A 17386-nucleotide genomic window follows, 5' to 3' on the forward strand; every position below is an offset into this window, starting at 1 on the left:
CGGTTTATCCATGGTGCGGTGTGCAGCTGACTCATTCCCTGTTTGAATCCTTGGCGTCACGTGTATGACGCACTCTCAGGCATCTGAGGCAGCTATCCTGGCTACGATCTAGAACAGATCTATACACCATGCTTATACTCTATCTAAATTCAACATCCTTATAATCAACATGCATCTCTCCCCCTCTCTCTTGCTCCCCCTCCTTTCTCTTCTTACTACTACCTCTGCCAACGTCGAAAAGACCATCTTCCTCGCTCCCTCCCCCGTCCTCGTCCCCGCCCTCACTCCCAACCTCGACGATCTCGGTCTCCAACGTCTTTCTCCGTCCAGCTCCTACCTCCGCACTCAACTGAACGCTTCCTTTCCTACGACACACGATGACCCTACCTCCGACCCTACCACCGACCACTCCAACAGAGACACCGGCACAGACACATGGTACTTCCTCGAGAACCTCACCCCAGGCCAACGCTACGAAGTGCGCCTCTGCTGGCTAGCCACGGTACCTCTCTCTTCTTCTTCTCCTCCCTCCTCCTCCTCCTCCTCCTCCCTCCTCCTCGCTCCCTCCCTCTCAACCCTACCCTACAAATCCACCAAACTAACCAATATAATATAATCCAAAGCAACCAACAAAATTCACCCTCACAACCCACCACCCCCACACAACAATCTCCACGCCAGCCCTCCTAACCTCCCTAACCCTCTACTCGAGCCTCCTCCTCTCCACCCAGCCGCCCAAACCCCTCGCCGCGCCCCTCATCCCCGACAGCGCCTCCTCCTCCTCCTTCGCCCCGCACGACCCCACCCTCACCAGCGACTCGGTGCTGTTCCTGCGCGTGCGCGCCGAAGCAGACTATTACTCGCTGGATCAGGAGCTTATGAGGAGTGTGCCGCCTGTTGTGGTGGATGTGGTGCTAGATCCGTATTTGGGGAATGTGTTTCCGAGGTCGTTGGTGAGGACGGCCGGGTGGGTGGTGCTTGTGGCTGGTTTGGCGGCGGGGTTGCGTGCGGGTTGGTTGGGGAGGTGGGGAGGTTGGTTGCTGTATTAGGTGAGGGTAGGGGTAGGGGGGAGGGTAAAGGAGAGGGGGAAACAGAAGGGAAATCAGAAGGGAAGAAAGTACGATAATGACATTGTATAGTAATGATGATAATATGTATAATATAATGATCTTAATATTGACACTAGAGAAAAGAAAGCAGAAGAAAAGGTATGGAGAGCAGAAGCAACGAACAAGAAGGAAAGCTACGTGCTATTCAATAGTAGGGAGATAAAGATAGAGGCATCCATTGTAGACATCTATGTATGAACATACCTGAGAACGTGAGTCCCTCTCATAGTACAATAAAACAATAAAACAAGGCGTTGAATTAAGAAAGGGTAAACACAGCGTAAATACATCTCACATATAACATTGATAGAACGCACCATGGTAGAACCATAGCATGAGCAAAACCAGAACATCAAGCAAATCAATCCAACATAGGGGAGATTCAACCTAAACAATCATAACATCTAAACAACATGACAGCTCAAGAAAAGACAACCAAACCAAAGAAAGTGCCGAAAACAGACAGAAGAAAAAAAGTCTAATCTTCAAAGAAATGCAAAATTGCCCGTATCCCCTTCGACCCCAGCCCATGCGGCGGATAGGCGATAAACAGCGGATCGTCCACCGCGCCCAGCTTCGCCCGGAACTCGCTCTTCCGCACCAGGTGGAACTGCTTCGCCAGCGTGTCGTACGTATGCTGCAGCATCTTCGTCTTGGGCCCGTACATGTTATGGCCCGGCTGGAGGGAGCTGGTGGCTCCGGCGCCGAAGGTGAGGCTCTTGATGCCGGAACGCGCGGCTGTCTGGATTGCGTGCGTGACGAGGTGCTCGATGACGCCGTTGGGGGACCCGGGGAAGTCGAAGCTGTATTTGACTTGCATGCCCCAGGCGGGGGCGAGGGTGCATAGCGCGACGAAGGCGCACACCGTGCCGGTTTTGTCGACCGCGTAGAAGTACCAGCGGTGTTCGGCGTCCCACCAGGGGCGGATCTCTGACAGATGCACTTGGGTGCCTTTGCGGTTGGCGAGCCAGTCTTGGATGCGTTTGTCGATCTTCTGTCGCGCGTCGTCATTCGGGAGTTCGCCCTGGGTGAGGGTCACGAGCTTGACGCCTTCGCCTTCGGCGTGGCGGATCTTGCGCGCGATCTCGCCGTCGGCGGCGGCGAGGTTCCGGGACGGATCAACGCGCTCTTCGGCGACGCAGGAGAGACTGCGCCAGCCGAGTCGCTCGCCGAGCACGGTCTCGACGGCTGGGGAGCAGAGCAGCCACACGGGCCGGTACTTGGTTGTGCGCCGCAGCCATTGCAGGAACTGTACGATGATGCGGTGGTACTGCCGTGGGTCGCAGAGCGGGTTGCCTGGGATGATGGCGTAGTTGCTGCTGCTGGGCACGTAGGCGACGGCGGCGCCTGTGGCCAGGTCGCGCCAGATCTTGAACCGGTCGTCGCCGTAGGAGGTGGACGTGGCGTCGCCGTAGTTGGCGATGAGGTGCTCGAGCGGCTGCAGGTGGCTCTCGTCGGGCGCGGTCGTGCCCAGGTGGTGCTTCACCCAAGGGGGCTCGAGCGTCGACGACTCCGGGTGCCGCAGTCGCTCGACCGGCGGCCGGCGCGGGAAGGTCCGCGGGTCCCGGTAGAAGAGCGTGGCCAGGCGGATGTTGCCCAGGTTGAGGATGAGCATCAGCAGTCGCTCGAGGCCCACGCCGGCGCCGGCGTGCGGGGGCGCCCCCCAGCGGAAGCCCTCCATGTACTCCTCCATGCTGTCCGGGTCGATGCCGACGCGGCGCATGTTCTCCTCGAGCAGGTCCGGGTCGTGGATCCGCTGGCCGCCCGAGACGATCTCCTGGCCGCGGATGAAGATGTCGAAGGAGTTGGTGAAGCGGGGGTCGTCCGGGTCGGGCATGGCATAGAAGGGCCGGGCGCCGGTGGGGAACTTGTCGAGGATGTAGTAGTCGGTGCCGTACTGCTCCTTGACCAGCTGGCCGAGGCGGATCTCGTCGCGCGTGGACAGGTCGTCATCATGGGGGAGCGGGTTGCCGTCCTCGTCGCGCCAGCCCGAGGCGTTGAGCATGTCGATGCCCTCGGAGAAGCGGATGACGGGGGTCTGGTCCAGCCAGACCAGGTCGTCGATGGGGAACTGCTGCTTCACCGTGTCGATCTCGCGGCGGTACCGGGTGTAGAGGCCGTGCAGGATGTTCTTGATGGTGGTGTCGAGCACGTCGAGCATCTCGTGGTAGTGCTCCTCGATGGCCATCTCGATGTCCAGCCCCGTGTACTCGGTCAGGTGGCGGTGGGTGTTGGAGTTCTCGGCGCGGAAGACGGCGCCGATCTCGTAGACGCGGCCGAAGTCGGCGGCGATGCACATCTGCTTGGCCAGCTGGGGGCTCTGGGCCAGGAAGGCGGGGCGGCCAAAGTAGTTGACCTCGAAGACGCTGGCGCCGGACTCGGTGGCGGCGCCCTGCAGCTTGGGGGTGTGGATCTCGATGAAGCGCTGGTCGTCCAGGGCGTTGCGGAAGAGGTTGCCGATGCCGGACTGGATGCGGAAGATGGACTGCGAGGTGGGGGTGCGCAGGTCGAGGAGGCGGTTGTTCAGACGGGTGCGGTCGGAGATGTGGTTGCGCCGGCCGTCGACGTGTTCCTCCTTGGGGGGGTGGATCTCGGCCTCGTAGACGCTGAAGGGCACGGGCTCCTCGCGGCGCACGACCTGGTGGATGGACTCGACGGCCAACTCGACGTTGTGGATGGTGCAGCCGAGAACGGGGACCTGGGGCACCTGCACGGTGCCCTGGACGCGCACGATGGAGCCGATGCGGAGGTGTTCCGCCCACTGGACCATGGCCAGCGACTTGGCGCCGAGCTGCTCGTGCAGGACACCCTGGAAGGTGTCGAGCTGCTGGCGGAAGACGAGGAAGACCAGCTTGGCGCTCATGCGGCGGATGATATGCAGGCGCGCGGTGAACATGACCTCCTGGCCGGCCAAGTCGGCGGAGATGTCGGTGAAGCTGGTCCGTAACTCTCGCGGTCGATTGCGGGACTGCATCAAGGGGAGATCCCCGTAGCGAGCCTTCATCTCGGCGGTCTCCTCGCGGGCCGCTTTCTCGACATCCTCCCGGTGTCGCTGTTCCGAGCCTTCGGAATGCTGCTGGTCCTCGCTCAAGCGTGAACGCTGGCCACTGCGGCGTTGCTGGCGCGCCAGGCGTTTTTGCTGGTTTTTACTGAGGGCGCCGGTGATGGAGGAATCATCCGACATGTCTTCGGAGGAGGAGGCATATTCGCGATTGGAGAGGAAGCTCGAGAGAATGCTGCGACGGGGGGAGGCGGTAACGGTGGAGGTTTTTCGACGGTGGGGGGAGGTTGACGACTGGGAGGAGGCTTCCTCCGTTTCCCCCAATTTGGGGGTGAGTTTGGTCAAGGCGCGTTTAATGGACATAATTTCTCTCTCTCTCTTTCCAGGATGAGGAGGGAGGAAAGGAGAAGAGGAATGCGGTGGTTGAGACAGTGGCAACTGGCGAGATAGGTGGGGGTATCAGAATGACGGCAGACCAAGATGCTCGACCATCAACCGTGGACCACAATGCACTTAAAGATGTGTCTTGTGATCAATAGGAGAGGAAGAGTAAAACAGAGAATGAAGACAGAGGAGATATGTAGAGGAAGAGGAAGAGAAGTCGAGAGAAAACAGGGATCGGATGACGAGAGATGAGATGAGGGGGGTGATTATGGGGTTATAAAAGATGGAGGACCACAAACCAATAATGTCAATCGATCTCCTTGTCTCAGGTAAAGAAGAAATTGCCCAAGAATTCAAGAGAACCAAGAGTCATATCATAATGATCATCGCCAATGACATGAAGCGAAAGAAATGACGATCCGAACAAGCCTTGAACCGGGTCTCCATTCCGGCCTGGATGATGTCATACTTTACTTACACCCTGATACCACCGCAATACTGGGATTACCACCCATTCTCGGTGTCGAGATCACGATATTACCGGTCTCATACTAATCCATCACCGCATCTCTCTCTTCCTCCTCTTCCTCTCTCTTCTTCATCTTCACTTCTCTCTCTCTCTGTCTACTTCTCTCTCGATCTTCTTTCTTCTCCTCTGTATTCTTCAATCTTTTGGTCTTTCTATCTTCTCTCTCTTTGTGTTCCTCTCTTTTCTCTCCTGTTGTACTCTACCAGTCTATCATCGAAATTGCCTCTCATCCCCACTCCGTTTCTTTCGACCTTTAGACTGGTCTCGCCACTCTCTACTCTCTTAGTCTCCCGATCGGCTCTTCGTTCCGTCCTCTAATCCTATCGTCACATTTCTCTCTATCAATTCGATCTATTCTTATACCTTATCGTATCACACGTCAGTTCGCATGCACGGGTTAGAAGACATGCCCTCCCCCCCCTCGAGATGGTGGTTGCTCGCCCAGGCCGTCTTCTGGCGCTCTCTGATGCGCCTCGGCATGTTCCTGCATGATATCGCCCCTCCACGAGCCCCGTATCCCTCCTTTGTCCGCTCCTTTCCGTCCGGTTCTGCCCGGGTCACCTTGTCCTTCTACTGTCCGCCCGCCTACGTTGCCGGCCGCAAGGAGGGTCGACGACTTCCCGTCGTCGTCAATTTCCACGGCGGTGGCTTTACCTTGGGATCCCCCACGGATGACAGCCGCTGGGCCCAGGCGATTATTGAGGAGGTTGGCGCCGTCGTGGTCAGCGTGGGATACCGCCGCGCCCCCGAGCACCCCTTCCCCGCCGCCGTCGACGATGGCGTCCTGGCCCTGCAGTATCTCTCCACCAATGCCACCGAGCTGGGCCTCGACGTCTCGCGCATCGTGCTCTCGGGCTTCTCCGCCGGGGGCAATCTGGCCGTCACCGTCCCCCTCCGCCTGCGCGCCCTCATGGCCCACGACGTGCACGACCGCTGGGTGAGCCGGGCCGATTCCACCCAGGAACTGATCAACACCGCGGCCAGTGACCTCAACATCGTCGGTCTGTTCTCCTGGTACCCCATCCTGGACTTTGAAGAATCCCGCGACCACCGCCGCGCCATGAGTGTCATGCCCAACAAGACCCTACCCAACTTCTTCACCGATCTCTTTGACGAGGCCTACTTGCCGGATCGGACGGCGCGCCAGTCGCCCTACGCGTCCCCCGTCCGGGCCCACGACGACATCCTGGCCGATGCCCTGCCCCGCGACATCTTCCTCTACATCTGCGAATGGGACATGCTCCTCAACGAGGGCCAGCACTTTGTCCGCCGCCTGCTGAACATCAACAAGCACGTGCGCGCCATGATGATCGAGAAGGAGCCGCACGCCTGGGACAAGTCCCCCAATCCCTTCCGGGACCAGAAGAAGGTCAACATCCTCTACCGCGATGCCTGCGCGGATATGAAGGCCATTTTCGAGAAGTCATCCTAGATCCTTGGTTTGATGCTGTATTCTTTGATATCATTGCATCTATTGTTACCATCACTATCTCTTGATTTCGTTTTCGGTGTTCCGGGCATTTTTCTTAAAAGCGTTGGGATTACGACAGTCATGTACAATAGCGTCTGATCAATTCGATTCCAGGTTCACCATGAGACCATCGCGTCACATTCCTCCCGTGGTTAGTGTGGGATCCACAGCGATCGGCATCATCTCGGGCTCTGCCCCTCCGGCTTCTGAGCCGTCACGGCCACATACTTCCACCCACGGCGGTAGTTCACCACGACCGCACACGTATTGATGAAATACGACTCCACCCCCAACGCCACCACGATCAAGCACGGAAGGGACAGGAAGAAGACCAGCCACCGCAGCAGCGGCCGGATGTGCGCCGAAATGTCCCGCTCCTGCACGTCCACGAAACCCGCCTGTGCCACCGCCTGCGCCAGGCCATCCCACCCTCCGCTGCCAGCTTCTCTGCCGGTAACTGGAGACGACGCACTCGCGAGTGCGCCGTACCGACGAACTTTGTCGTCCATAGCTGGGGATTCGTCTCCGGCGCCGTCGACCGACGCCGCCCCTTGATCCCGCCAGTGGTCGTATTCGTACAAGGCGATCCGGCCCCCGGGTTTCAAAACGCGGTATAACTCCCCCAGGACGGTCGGGAGGTCCGACGCGTGCACGAGCGTTTCGATCGTGTAGATCCCGTCCATCGAGTTGGCGGTCACCGTGGTAAGATGGTGGTAGTCGTCTGTGTGCACGGTCACCGCGCCCACGGCCGCCTCCGCCTTGGGTTTCGATCGCGCGATCGCATGTCCTCGCGATGTCGCCGCCGCGACATTCTGCCGCGCTCGTTGGACCTGCTGAGGCAACACGTCGATGGCATGGACGCGCAGGCCGCCTTGATCCGCCAAATGCAGCGCCACCTGGCCATCCCCACAGCCAGCATCAAGAACGCAAGACCCCGGAGCCAAACGCAGCGACTGGGCCATCTGATCCTCCATAGCCAGGAGTGACTGATCAATAGGGAACGGCCACCAGGTGTCGCGGGGATAGTAACCCAAATGCGCGCGACCCCCAAAAAGCAGCCAATTGCCAACACGGGTTTCAAGAGCGCTGTAGTACCGTTTTATATCCATCTCAACGGAGTAAAGCCCGGATGGGAACAATATCGAGGTTGTAATTGAGTTGTAGTAGGTTTGTTGGCTGACAATGGTGCAGGGTGTCACCGTGCATGCAGGGCACGAAAGGCTCCTTTTATTGTTGCCGACGCCATGATCGGGGGTGCAGGAGGTATTGTTCTTGGCCTTTTTAGGGATTGGGTTGTGATTGTTCTTGGTTCTTTGTTTGCAGTGGATGATGCCAAGATATCCAACTAGTTATGTACTAGGTTTGTTAGTCAGAAGTATATTATGCGGATACGAGACTTGCCTGTTGTGGTTATACGAGCACACGTCAACTCTACTTAGTATTTTTATATCTGGATACCTGTCTATCTATCTATATATGTCCTCCTCCCCAATATTCATCCTTGAAAGATTCTCTCAACATGTTCTTCATTCTCCCTTTCCCATTCCAAGGAGACATCGTGAACATAACCCCAACCCTAATATCTACTCTCTTCCCCATCTACCCCCACCCCAGATTGAAACCACAACACAATGCATCTCCTCCTCCACCTAGCCAGTGCTTTATACTTCATACAGACCTCCACAGCCCAACTCCCCCCAATCCCCTCCCTCAAGCCAATCCCCTCCTACAGCGGCTGTCCCCGAGCCGGGCCCCTCCTCCCCAAACCCACCAACCTGTCCCAATCCGCGCACATCAAGAACGCAGCGCACACCCTAACCACAGCCCTAGACTCCGCCCTCAAGGGCGAAATCCGCGCCGGCTGGCCCGTAGACAACGTCTCGTTCTCCATCGGTCTCGTCTCCCCAAATGGAGGACAGGGCGCAAAGCCCATCTGGGAATACCACCACCGGGCAGCGCTCAACACCCAGGGAACTGAAACCGTCACCGGCGACTCGCAGTATCTTATTGGGTCTGTGTCGAAGGTGTTCTCGGATCTCTTGCTGTTGAAATCAGGGGTGGATGTCCGCACCCCTGTGACGCACTTCTTTCCTGAGCTGGCGGCGCCGGAGTCTGCTATCCCTTGGAGTGAGATCACGCTGGAGACGCTGGGGGAGCATCTAGCGGGGATTCCGCCGAATTGTATGCATGCCCTATTCTTCTCGTTCTGTAATCATGAACGATGCTAACAAGATAGATGTCTACGAGTTCTACTACCTCCAGCCTTATTACGAAAGTATGGGGCTGCCTCACCTTGATCCATCGGATTATCCTCCCTGCGGTGTCGTAGGGCTGAACGGTACCAAGGCTTGTACTCGACAGGGTATGTCATCTCCGTTTATAGTCTACAAGGCTATACTGACGCGCATGCAGAAATCCTCCGTGGCCTCCTGTCAACGCTGCCCGTGAACCCTGTGAACTCCAGGCCCACCTACTCGCAGCTGTCGTTCCTCCTGTTCACCTTCTGTCTCGAGCAGGCCACCGGGAAGAACTACTCAACTCTACTCCAGGAAACGATCCTACAGCCGTTGAACTTGACCAACACCGGTGTGTCTCCTGGAGACACCCAACAAGCCGTGATCCCACCGGGCCCCTCCTCCTGGGGATCCGACTTTGGATTCAACGCCCCGTATGTCCATCCACCCACTATACCCTCATCCCCCATACCAACCCTCAACAATCCCATCCCAATACCCACCACCACCCAAATATACCCATCAACTAACCAACAACCAGCGGCGGCGGTCTCTTCTCAACCCTCAACGACCTCACCACCCTCGCCACCTCAATCCTAGCGCACACAATCCTCCCCACCCCCGCCGCCGTCCGCAAATGGCTCAAACCCACCTCGATGACCAGCTCACCCAGCACCCTCGTCGGCTCACCCTGGGAAATCCTCCGCACAACACACCTCATCCCCAACAACCCACACACAGTCGACATATTCGGTAAATCCGGCGGTGCACTAGGCTACACTGCCCAATTCTCGCTGGTAGACCAGTACGGTGTTGGCGTTGTCGTACTCACAGCGGGCCCCGTCGGCGCGCTGGATCTATTGTATCGTGCTGTGCTGGGGACGTTTCTTCCTGCTGTTGAGGCGGAGACCCGAGACCAAAGTGCCAAATATACTGGGACGTGGACTTCACCATCATCATCCCAGTCCAACCCCAACATAACCCTCTCCCTCTCCCACACCACCGGCCCAGGCCTCCACCTCACCACCCTCACCCAATCCAACACATCCATCAAAGACGCCCTTACAGAAATCTACAAAACCCAATACACCCCCCTCGGCTTCGGCCTCCTCTCCCCCGACATGCGGCTCTACCCGTCGGGAATCGAAACACCTATCTCTCCCGCAGAAGCCAGTTCGCTCGGACATCCCTCGAAAAGATTAGTCCGGCAAGACTGGAGAATCAATCTTGATATCGTCCCGCTTGATGGTGAAGCTATGTCTGATTTACCGGGACAGGGAGGATGGAATAGTGATGGGGATGCGTATTGTGCGGGGTGGCAGATGGGGGATTGGATGCGGTATGGGGGGGAGGCGCTGGATAGGGTTGTTTTTGTTGTTGATGTTGGTGGGGAGGTGGTGGGGGTTGAAGTGCCTGGGTTGAGGAGTGGGATGTTGGTATCTGCTTGATGCTTTTCGTTTGACTGTTTTTTTGTTTATTGAGTTTGGTTCTGTTTATACTGGTTTGATGTTTGCTTGATTGGGTATGTATGTGTCATATAATCTGGTTCTTTCGATAAAATAGAGACAAAAGGTGCAGGATGGTCTGATATACAATAGTATAGTATAGTGGTCATGAATATATACAAACTCCCCATCCACTCACTACCTACGTATCTGATCACTTTTACTACCACTACTAATTAGAGTAAGAATCTTGAATGTTCAAATCATTGTATTTTCTCTCCTTTATGATACACCGCACCACATTCACACCTGTGTATCATGTTCACTTCAGTATCATTTCCATCTTCTCATCTTATCCTCTCATCTCTCATCTCCTCATCTCCTCATAATCAATCAATTATCAAATCAGAAACAAGAAACAAGAAACAACAGTATGGTATCTAGCGATCGACAGATCAAGCAAGCGCATACACAAATGAACAGAGAATAGAACAATCAAATCAAATCAAATCAAGCAGTCGATGAGAAGTCGGGTAGGGTAGGTAGGGTAGGTAGGTTGATGATCTCCGAACGCCACGCTAACGGTGTATCAAAATAAAGAAGACAAAAAAAAAGCAGACTCCATGGTAAACTTTTTGCAGGCACTGGTTTTGGGTGGTGCTGTTGTTTATTGCGTAATGCAATAGAGACGGGGTGTTGATTAGAGGTGATGTATGTGTCTCTGTAATCGGAATCACTTGGGAATTCAGGAAGGAACTTTCGTGCCTCGACCTCTCCTTATGCGAATAGCCTTTCCCCAGATAATTGAACCTGGGAAGGAAGGCGCGTCTGAGGCATAGAGTTGGGGGAGGATTTATTCATCATCATCCGTACCCGTCCCATCACTCAAACTGTCGAGATCATCGTCGGCCTCACTCTCAGACGAGTCGTCATCGCCCTGGCCCGGAATACCCCGGTACTCGATATAGTCACCCTCCAACCAGCGGCGACTGCGAGGCAGCTGGTAAGGATCGAACGGGAAATACGCATCAAGCTGGTACCCGAGGTCATCGCCAGCGCGAATCTCGCGCTCGACCTGGCTGAAGCGGGGATCGGCGAGGGCGGCCATGTTGCGGTAGGAGGAGATGCGCAGACGCTTGTTCGTCTCGAGAATGCTGAACACGTACATGAAGTTCAAGTGCTGGGAGATGCGCGCGAACTCGGCCACGATCGCCGGGGAGCAGACCTTGAGCGGGTTCAGCTTGGAGTGGATGGCTTGTTGCAGCACGCTCTTGACTGATGGCGGGAAGATGATGTCTTCTGGCTCGAGGTCGTCGACTTGTTCGGGCGTGTCGCCTTCAATGGCGGCCGTCGTCAGGTCGCGCCAGCGGAAGCAGAAAATGTACAGGAGGGCCTGCGCCGTTGAGTAGAAGGGTCCGTAGCGGCGGAGGTCTGGGCCGCGGCAGGAGGATTCGCATTCGGAACGGAGGTTGTTCAGGTGCGTGCCGAGGAGGTCGTATACATCACGGACGACCTCGCCGGAGATGTGAGCACCGCGGGCGACGAAGCTGGCAAGGTAGGCGGCTGCCGACTGGCGCATGATAGCGGGTTGCGTCTTGTTGAAGATGATCGAGATACATGTGGCCGCGAAGCGGTCCACGAGAATGGAAGACGACTGGGAGTAGTGGAAGAGCAGGAATTGGGTGTGACGAGAGCGGTACGTCGGCAGGACAATGGTTTGGAAGTGGCTCAGTAGCAGGTCCAGGGCGTTTTCCTTGTCGTCCAAGGTGCCACTGGTGAACGGAGGGGCATAGTACTCGAAAAGCGAGTCGATCATGCCATCCAGCTTGACGATGTTCTCCTTGATCGCCTTGACGCGGCGGGACTCCGGGTCTACCGACTCGTCGCTCATGACCGATGCGTTGTCGTCGTCGTCTTCCTCGACTAGCGCTTCTGGGGATACATTGTGCAGGACATCCTCGCCTTCCTCGTCCTCGATGTCTTCCATGTCCACCTGGATCTGCACATCGATCTTCACCAGTTTCTCGGTCACGAGAGCGAGGATGTCGGCTTGCAGCTCCGGTGCGTAGCCAATGACCCGGATCAGATTCCTGGTGTATGCAATGTTGGTCTTGGCCGGATCATTGTCGAACGGGAACTGCGTGGACAGGATCGGAGACAGCGTGCCGCTGCCAGAAGGGATCAACTGCATCACATGGCGCAGCGCCATGTGCACCCGGGTGTAGATATCTGGTATTTGGACGAGGCCATAGCCCGGTAGTTTACCCGTACCCTTGGGAAGCTCCCCCAGATACCCGACCAGCATTTTCAGCACCGACCGCAAATGGGTACCCTGAGCGGCCGCCAGATTACCAAGGAATCGGATATACAGCTTGATGTACGACTCGTCCCGCCCGAGCCATTCGCTGTTCAGCACAGCGCTCACCAGCCCATCGCAACTGCGATCCAGGGCGGCGACGTTGGACAAAAGTCCCAACAGATGGTGTCTCAATGAAGTGTGTGTAGGTACATCAGGTGATAAATGCCCATCCTCATCCCGTCGCCGGGGATCCACCGCAAAGACCTCCTTGATGCGGTCATAGCTTTCGCTGTCCGCTCCCGAGACGTGCCGCTGGATGGCCCTGCGCACCTCTTCCCGCACCACGGCCGCGCTCTTGCCGGGCGCCCTTGTAATCTGTGGCGTCTTTTCCTCGTTGTCCGACATTTCCCGCATCTCGACGGTTTTCTCGAACTGGACCCTGGTCCGCTTCCGGGGACTCGGGTGGGCATCTGGGTCGGACGTGACCGACGAGGCCGGTGATAACGACAGATCCATCTCTTCCATCCTGTGTTTAATCCCCGCGGTGGGAGTATTGATTTTGGAGGTTTTCAAGATCGGCACGGGTGACGACGTGGCTAGCATCTTGGAGGAGTTGGTCGGTCGGGGAGCCGCTGGGCTGCGCGTTGCCGACGAGAGAGAAACCATGACCGATCAAGGGATAAAACGCGATATGCTGGTGCGAGGGGATGAAGTGGGTTCCTATGTTTGATCATGGATTGACCAGCAAAAATGGCGTTGTAAGCGGGTGTTGCAGGTCGGCAGGTAAGCACACGACACGACTTGTGGCAAGGCTGACCGATCCACCAGGTTCAACAACCGGGCGGCTACGGATCAAAGAGGCTCTGAAATTAGGGATAAAGCTAGGGAATCAACTGTGGGATACTATCCAGACGGACATGGCTGCCGGGTACAGATGCAGATTGACGAAGCAGGGGGTGTTGAAAGAGAGAAGTGGAAAGACAGGACCAGAATCGGATCGACCAGGAAGAGAGAGAGAGAGAGAGAAAAAGTAAGGCGGAGATGCAATTTTTTCGTGTGGGGCGGGTGTGGAGCCTGAGGCTGCCACCCCGTGATCCGCGCGTGACCAACGCGTGACCACATCTTTCTCTGCTTACACCACACTTGTTTCTCTATCAAGAGAAATAAAACTATCAAAAGAGGTGCTCATAAGATAGATAGAGCTAAATGGACGCGTTTTTGCAATGAGCTTTGCGAATGGGTTGAGGTCAGGCGCTTCAACACACCATGTCAGAGCCAGAGACTTGACTACAAATCGTTCGCGAGGACAAATGAGCAAGTCGTCGACTAGGTGTTCTTTCATCAGATCGAGTTCCTAATCATATCGTATATCGATTCACAATTCACCAGACTACCAGATAAACTAAATCAAACTCCCAGTATACTCCCGAGGAGCCAAAAGGCCCCTCGTCACATCGCAGATCCGTCGCAAGTCCCACGCCCATCGAGGAGCGGTCACATACAAGCCGAATTTAACATCACTGAATCATAACATAGGGAACAAACGTCCTCCCCTGGTATCTAAATGGTGAAAACAAGAGCAAACAAGGTTCAAACAGGCATCAAGCGAATGAAGAAGGGTGGGTCATGGCCAGCGTGAGCGCAATGGGCTAAAAAATAAACGAATAACAATAAAAGCAGAGAGAAAGAAAAGCTCCGCTCCACATTTCCGGTATTTCCGGCGGAGTCAAATGAAAATGTTCCGTGGCGCGTCAATTATCCGTCGAGCGGGAAGATTCTCATAACCATGGACCCGCGCCGATCGGACCTAATTGATCGTCGAAGATGCTGCCGTACAGATCTTGGATCTCCACGAGGTAGTCGTCGACGGTGAACTTCTTCAGGCCCTTGTTGTACAAGAACATCTCCTCCTCGTCGAAGATGCGGGTCCCCCCGAACTCCTCGGCCACCTCGTTGACCTGCTCCAGCTCCTTTCCGAACGGGTGGGGTTCCGGCTTGTAGTCCTGCGAGGGTCGCATTTGGGGACTGCTGCGGGTCGAGCTTAATGGAGGCGGTGACAGCCGGGACAGCGAGCGGTGGCGGGCGAGCTCTTGGTGGGAGCGCTTCGTATGCGACAGCGCGCGCTTGGGGACCAACGGGGCTTCGGTGGAGGACGCGGTCGAGGTGGAGGAGCGGGGGTGGCTGGTCACCGTGGCTGACCGCTTGGGGAAATACGCGGAGAGCGGATTGGCGTCGACGGGAGAGTCGTCGGGGGTGGTGGCGGGGGACCCGAAACTCTGGTGTGCAAAGGACAACTCGGAGTCGTCCGGCGACTGCAGCGACGAGGTCGAGGATGATCCAGCGGATCGCAAATTGGGGGCGTTGTAGGCCAGCATATTGGTCGTCGACAACAACTCCATAGGGCCCGAGATCTTTCCGCGCTTGATCGTGCCGGCTGAGAACTTGGTTTGATTCTCGCGGTAGGGCATCGGGGCGGAGACCTCGGGGCGCTTGTTGCGCTTGGTGAAGGCCCGAGTCAAGGTCGACATGGTGGTGGTTGGATAGGGTGAATTTCTGGGTAATCGATCAACGGTTCAACAGAAATTCGATAGGTAGTTGCGGGAGATTAGACGGTCGGCCAGCGTCGATGATATATCTGTCTGTCTGTATTCGTGTTGAAAACCGAACGTCGGATGCTTCTTCTTCTCGGGCTATTTTTAACAAGTGATCGTTTGCGCCAGTGCTGATCCTTGGTGAGAAGACAAAGAATGTGCGGCAGTTGATCTCGGGGGTGGTGTCACAGAAGGAATGGAAGATCGGTATGTGATTGGAATGACCGGTATCAGACAGATGAGGTGGACGTATATCTCGAAATATCGCGAAGTTGGAGGATCAAAGTAGTCGTACAGATCCAGATAGCCGTATATTTTTTTTCTTCCTGTTTCTTTGGTTTCCCTTGCACAGCAAAGGGTAAAATAAGAAACTCGAATGGATGGGGAATCTAGACCCTCAATCGACTGGGAGGCGAGGACTGGTTTATTTTTATTTAATTTTTCGGAATATTCCCTTTCAAGTGTTTTACGACTCAAGGGATAAGAATCTGCTGCAGTGACACAGTAGATCAGGGCGGACAACCAGGACGCGCCAGGAGAAAGGAAGTAGGAGTGTAATGAAGGAGTCCCGGACAGGACTGAAGAATGGAAAAATGAAAGGTATAAAGGAATGAAGCGTTCACCAAGAATTCCCCCAGGGAGGTGAACGAAGGATGACGATGAAGACAGAGAGAAAAGAAAGAAGAGAAGAGGAGAAAAGAAGAGGAGGAAAGAGGAAGAAAAGGCGGGACAGTTGAGATGGTCCTGCCTTAGGCGTTTGGGGAGGATTTCTCCACAGCGGATTCAAAAGTCTGGAACTTTTTCTCTTCACCCGTGGGTCTCCCGACCTGTTCGTCTACTTCTTTCTCCTCGCTTTTTCTTTTACTCTTTTTTCTTTCTTTACCCTTGGGTTGTCCCTTTCCTCGTTTGCCTCTGGTTCCAATGCGCTATTTTTTCCGCTTTGTCAATGGTTCATGGGAATACCGCGTCCCTTGGTAGACCGGGGTTCTTCCGGAGGATATATGGAGACGGACTCCGGAGGCGACACCATCCACCCCTCCTCCCAATATGAAGCGGATGATGCTTCGGTGTGACTTGTTCATTTTCCAGACTAGCGTGACGGAGATTTAATTTGAGGTAGTGGGAGAAGGTAACGTTACAGGTCAGGGTGATCCAGGGTATCCCCAACCTGGACGAGTCATATCTCTCGCCTTGGGTTCCTCTATTCCAGCCATACCGTTCGACGTGTACAACCTGATGGCGGTACCTACATTGTACCTACATTGGTTGTGCCCCTCCTACATTCGTCAACCTGGATACCGACCAACAATCTCGACCTGTTGGTTCCCCTCGACTAAAAAAAACTAAGAAAGACAGAAAAAGGAATCACTCTAACGGAATAACGGCCCAAGCGCCCACTTGGCTGATCGAGTCAGAAGCTAAAGCGAAACTGCCCCGGTGCCTCACAATTGCCGCCACTAAACCACAGTGGGGGTTAGGGCCGGCGATGGCGCCAGGGACGGGGCCTGTGGGAGCCCCTGGAGGTCCTCTCAGCCAACCCGCATGAAACCGACGTCCCGTCCGCGTTGTCTCAGCCCGTGACCCTGTCACACCTGGTTGTCTGGGGAGTCTGCGATGATATCATGTTTGTATCTTTTTGTACTCTTATCTCACTCTCAAACGCTTCTTGCAGATGTCTTGCCATGTTCCCTATCCAACAGAGTGGTAGTAGACTCCAAACAAAACAGTGGAGTCGACAGAAAGAAAGGGTGGGTCCAGTGGATCCAGAATGAATTGTCCGCCAGATGAATCGTGACCTGTTCTTAAGTTTCTGACCCCTCTTGGCATCTCCCAGGATTGGCCTGATACCTACCATCAAACAGAGTTGGCAGATCACCACCTCCTAGTACGGAGTACCTAGGACCAAGGTCCTAACTAAGTAGTCCTGGCGTTCTTCTTATCCATCCCACGCTACGTATCCAATCCTCCCCAGTGACTATCGATCCTGGCTCGACATGTCTGTTGAGTAGCAGGATGCAGTAGTTCTTCACATCCATCGGACCAGTCCAACTTCCGTACCTTAGAACCACTCTGAACGGTGGATCCCATCTGAGCCCATCGCTCCGGATATCTTCTGTTCTCCCAGACCGTGACGAACGATGGAACCTCGGACAACACGTAATGTCCACTGCTTATCCATGCCATCCTCTCCATCCAACCCTGGGTCGAAGCGCACGGCCTTGTTACTGCCCGCCGATTGGTGGAGTTAATGTGTGTCACATGACTTATACTTTCGGCAGGGCATTCCGTGCCTGAGGTGGAATATGCCTGAGGTGAATAATGC

At 55.5% G+C, this 17386-nt stretch overlaps 7 protein-coding genes across 7 annotated transcripts; 3 read left to right on the plus strand and 4 right to left on the minus strand.

Annotated features, from left to right (window-relative positions):
• Window positions 1-137: 137 nt before the first annotated feature.
• Window positions 138-1049, plus strand: P168DRAFT_326553 (uncharacterized protein; the record flags this gene model as incomplete). Its single annotated transcript, XM_024841137.1, has 2 exons — window positions 138-502; window positions 624-1049. Exons 1-2 carry the CDS (start codon window positions 170-172, stop codon window positions 1047-1049), a joined length of 759 nt encoding a protein of 252 aa, XP_024693358.1. The 5' UTR covers window positions 138-169.
• A 536-nt stretch (window positions 1050-1585) lies between these two features.
• erdS (aspartyl-tRNA synthetase, cytoplasmic) lies at window positions 1586-4875 on the minus strand (the record flags this gene model as incomplete). Its single annotated transcript, XM_024837041.1, has 1 exon — window positions 1586-4875. Exon 1 carries the CDS (start codon window positions 4471-4473, stop codon window positions 1588-1590), a length of 2886 nt encoding a protein of 961 aa, XP_024693359.1. The 5' UTR covers window positions 4474-4875.
• A 554-nt stretch (window positions 4876-5429) lies between these two features.
• On the plus strand, window positions 5430-6455 carry P168DRAFT_234198 (alpha/beta hydrolase; the record flags this gene model as incomplete). The annotated part of the gene is made up of 1 exon (XM_024833402.1): window positions 5430-6455. One exon carries the CDS (start codon window positions 5430-5432, stop codon window positions 6453-6455), a length of 1026 nt encoding a protein of 341 aa, XP_024693360.1.
• A 153-nt stretch (window positions 6456-6608) lies between these two features.
• Window positions 6609-7896, minus strand: P168DRAFT_289623 (class I SAM-dependent methyltransferase). The gene has a single exon (XM_024837042.1). It carries the CDS (start codon window positions 7601-7603, stop codon window positions 6674-6676), a length of 930 nt encoding a protein of 309 aa, XP_024693361.1. The 5' UTR covers window positions 7604-7896; the 3' UTR covers window positions 6609-6673.
• A 229-nt stretch (window positions 7897-8125) lies between these two features.
• Window positions 8126-10176, plus strand: P168DRAFT_267429 (serine hydrolase domain-containing protein; the record flags this gene model as incomplete). The annotated part of the gene is made up of 4 exons (XM_024835044.1): window positions 8126-8675; window positions 8731-8832; window positions 8907-9162; window positions 9270-10176. The coding sequence occupies 4 exons, from the start codon at window positions 8126-8128 to the stop codon at window positions 10174-10176; spliced, it is 1815 nt and encodes a 604-aa protein (XP_024693362.1).
• Window positions 10177-11026: 850 nt separating this feature from the next.
• P168DRAFT_235487 (rDNA-binding RNA polymerase I transcriptional factor) lies at window positions 11027-13138 on the minus strand (the record flags this gene model as incomplete). The annotated part of the gene is made up of 1 exon (XM_024833473.1): window positions 11027-13138. One exon carries the CDS (start codon window positions 13136-13138, stop codon window positions 11027-11029), a length of 2112 nt encoding a protein of 703 aa, XP_024693363.1.
• A 1112-nt stretch (window positions 13139-14250) lies between these two features.
• Window positions 14251-15000, minus strand: P168DRAFT_235272 (uncharacterized protein; the record flags this gene model as incomplete). The annotated part of the gene is made up of 1 exon (XM_024833454.1): window positions 14251-15000. One exon carries the CDS (start codon window positions 14998-15000, stop codon window positions 14251-14253), a length of 750 nt encoding a protein of 249 aa, XP_024693364.1.
• Window positions 15001-17386: the final 2386 nt, after the last annotated feature.

Source organism: Aspergillus campestris (assembly GCF_002847485.1).
Source record: "Aspergillus campestris IBT 28561 chromosome Unknown P168scaffold_5, whole genome shotgun sequence".
Lineage (NCBI taxonomy): Eukaryota > Fungi > Ascomycota > Eurotiomycetes > Eurotiales > Aspergillaceae > Aspergillus > Aspergillus campestris.

What these genes read in the sequence shown, in the direction of transcription:
- P168DRAFT_289623 (XM_024837042.1), bottom strand. Translation starts at nt 7,603, where the DNA reads ATGGATATAAAACGGTACTACAGCGCTCTTGAAACCCGTGTTGGCAAT.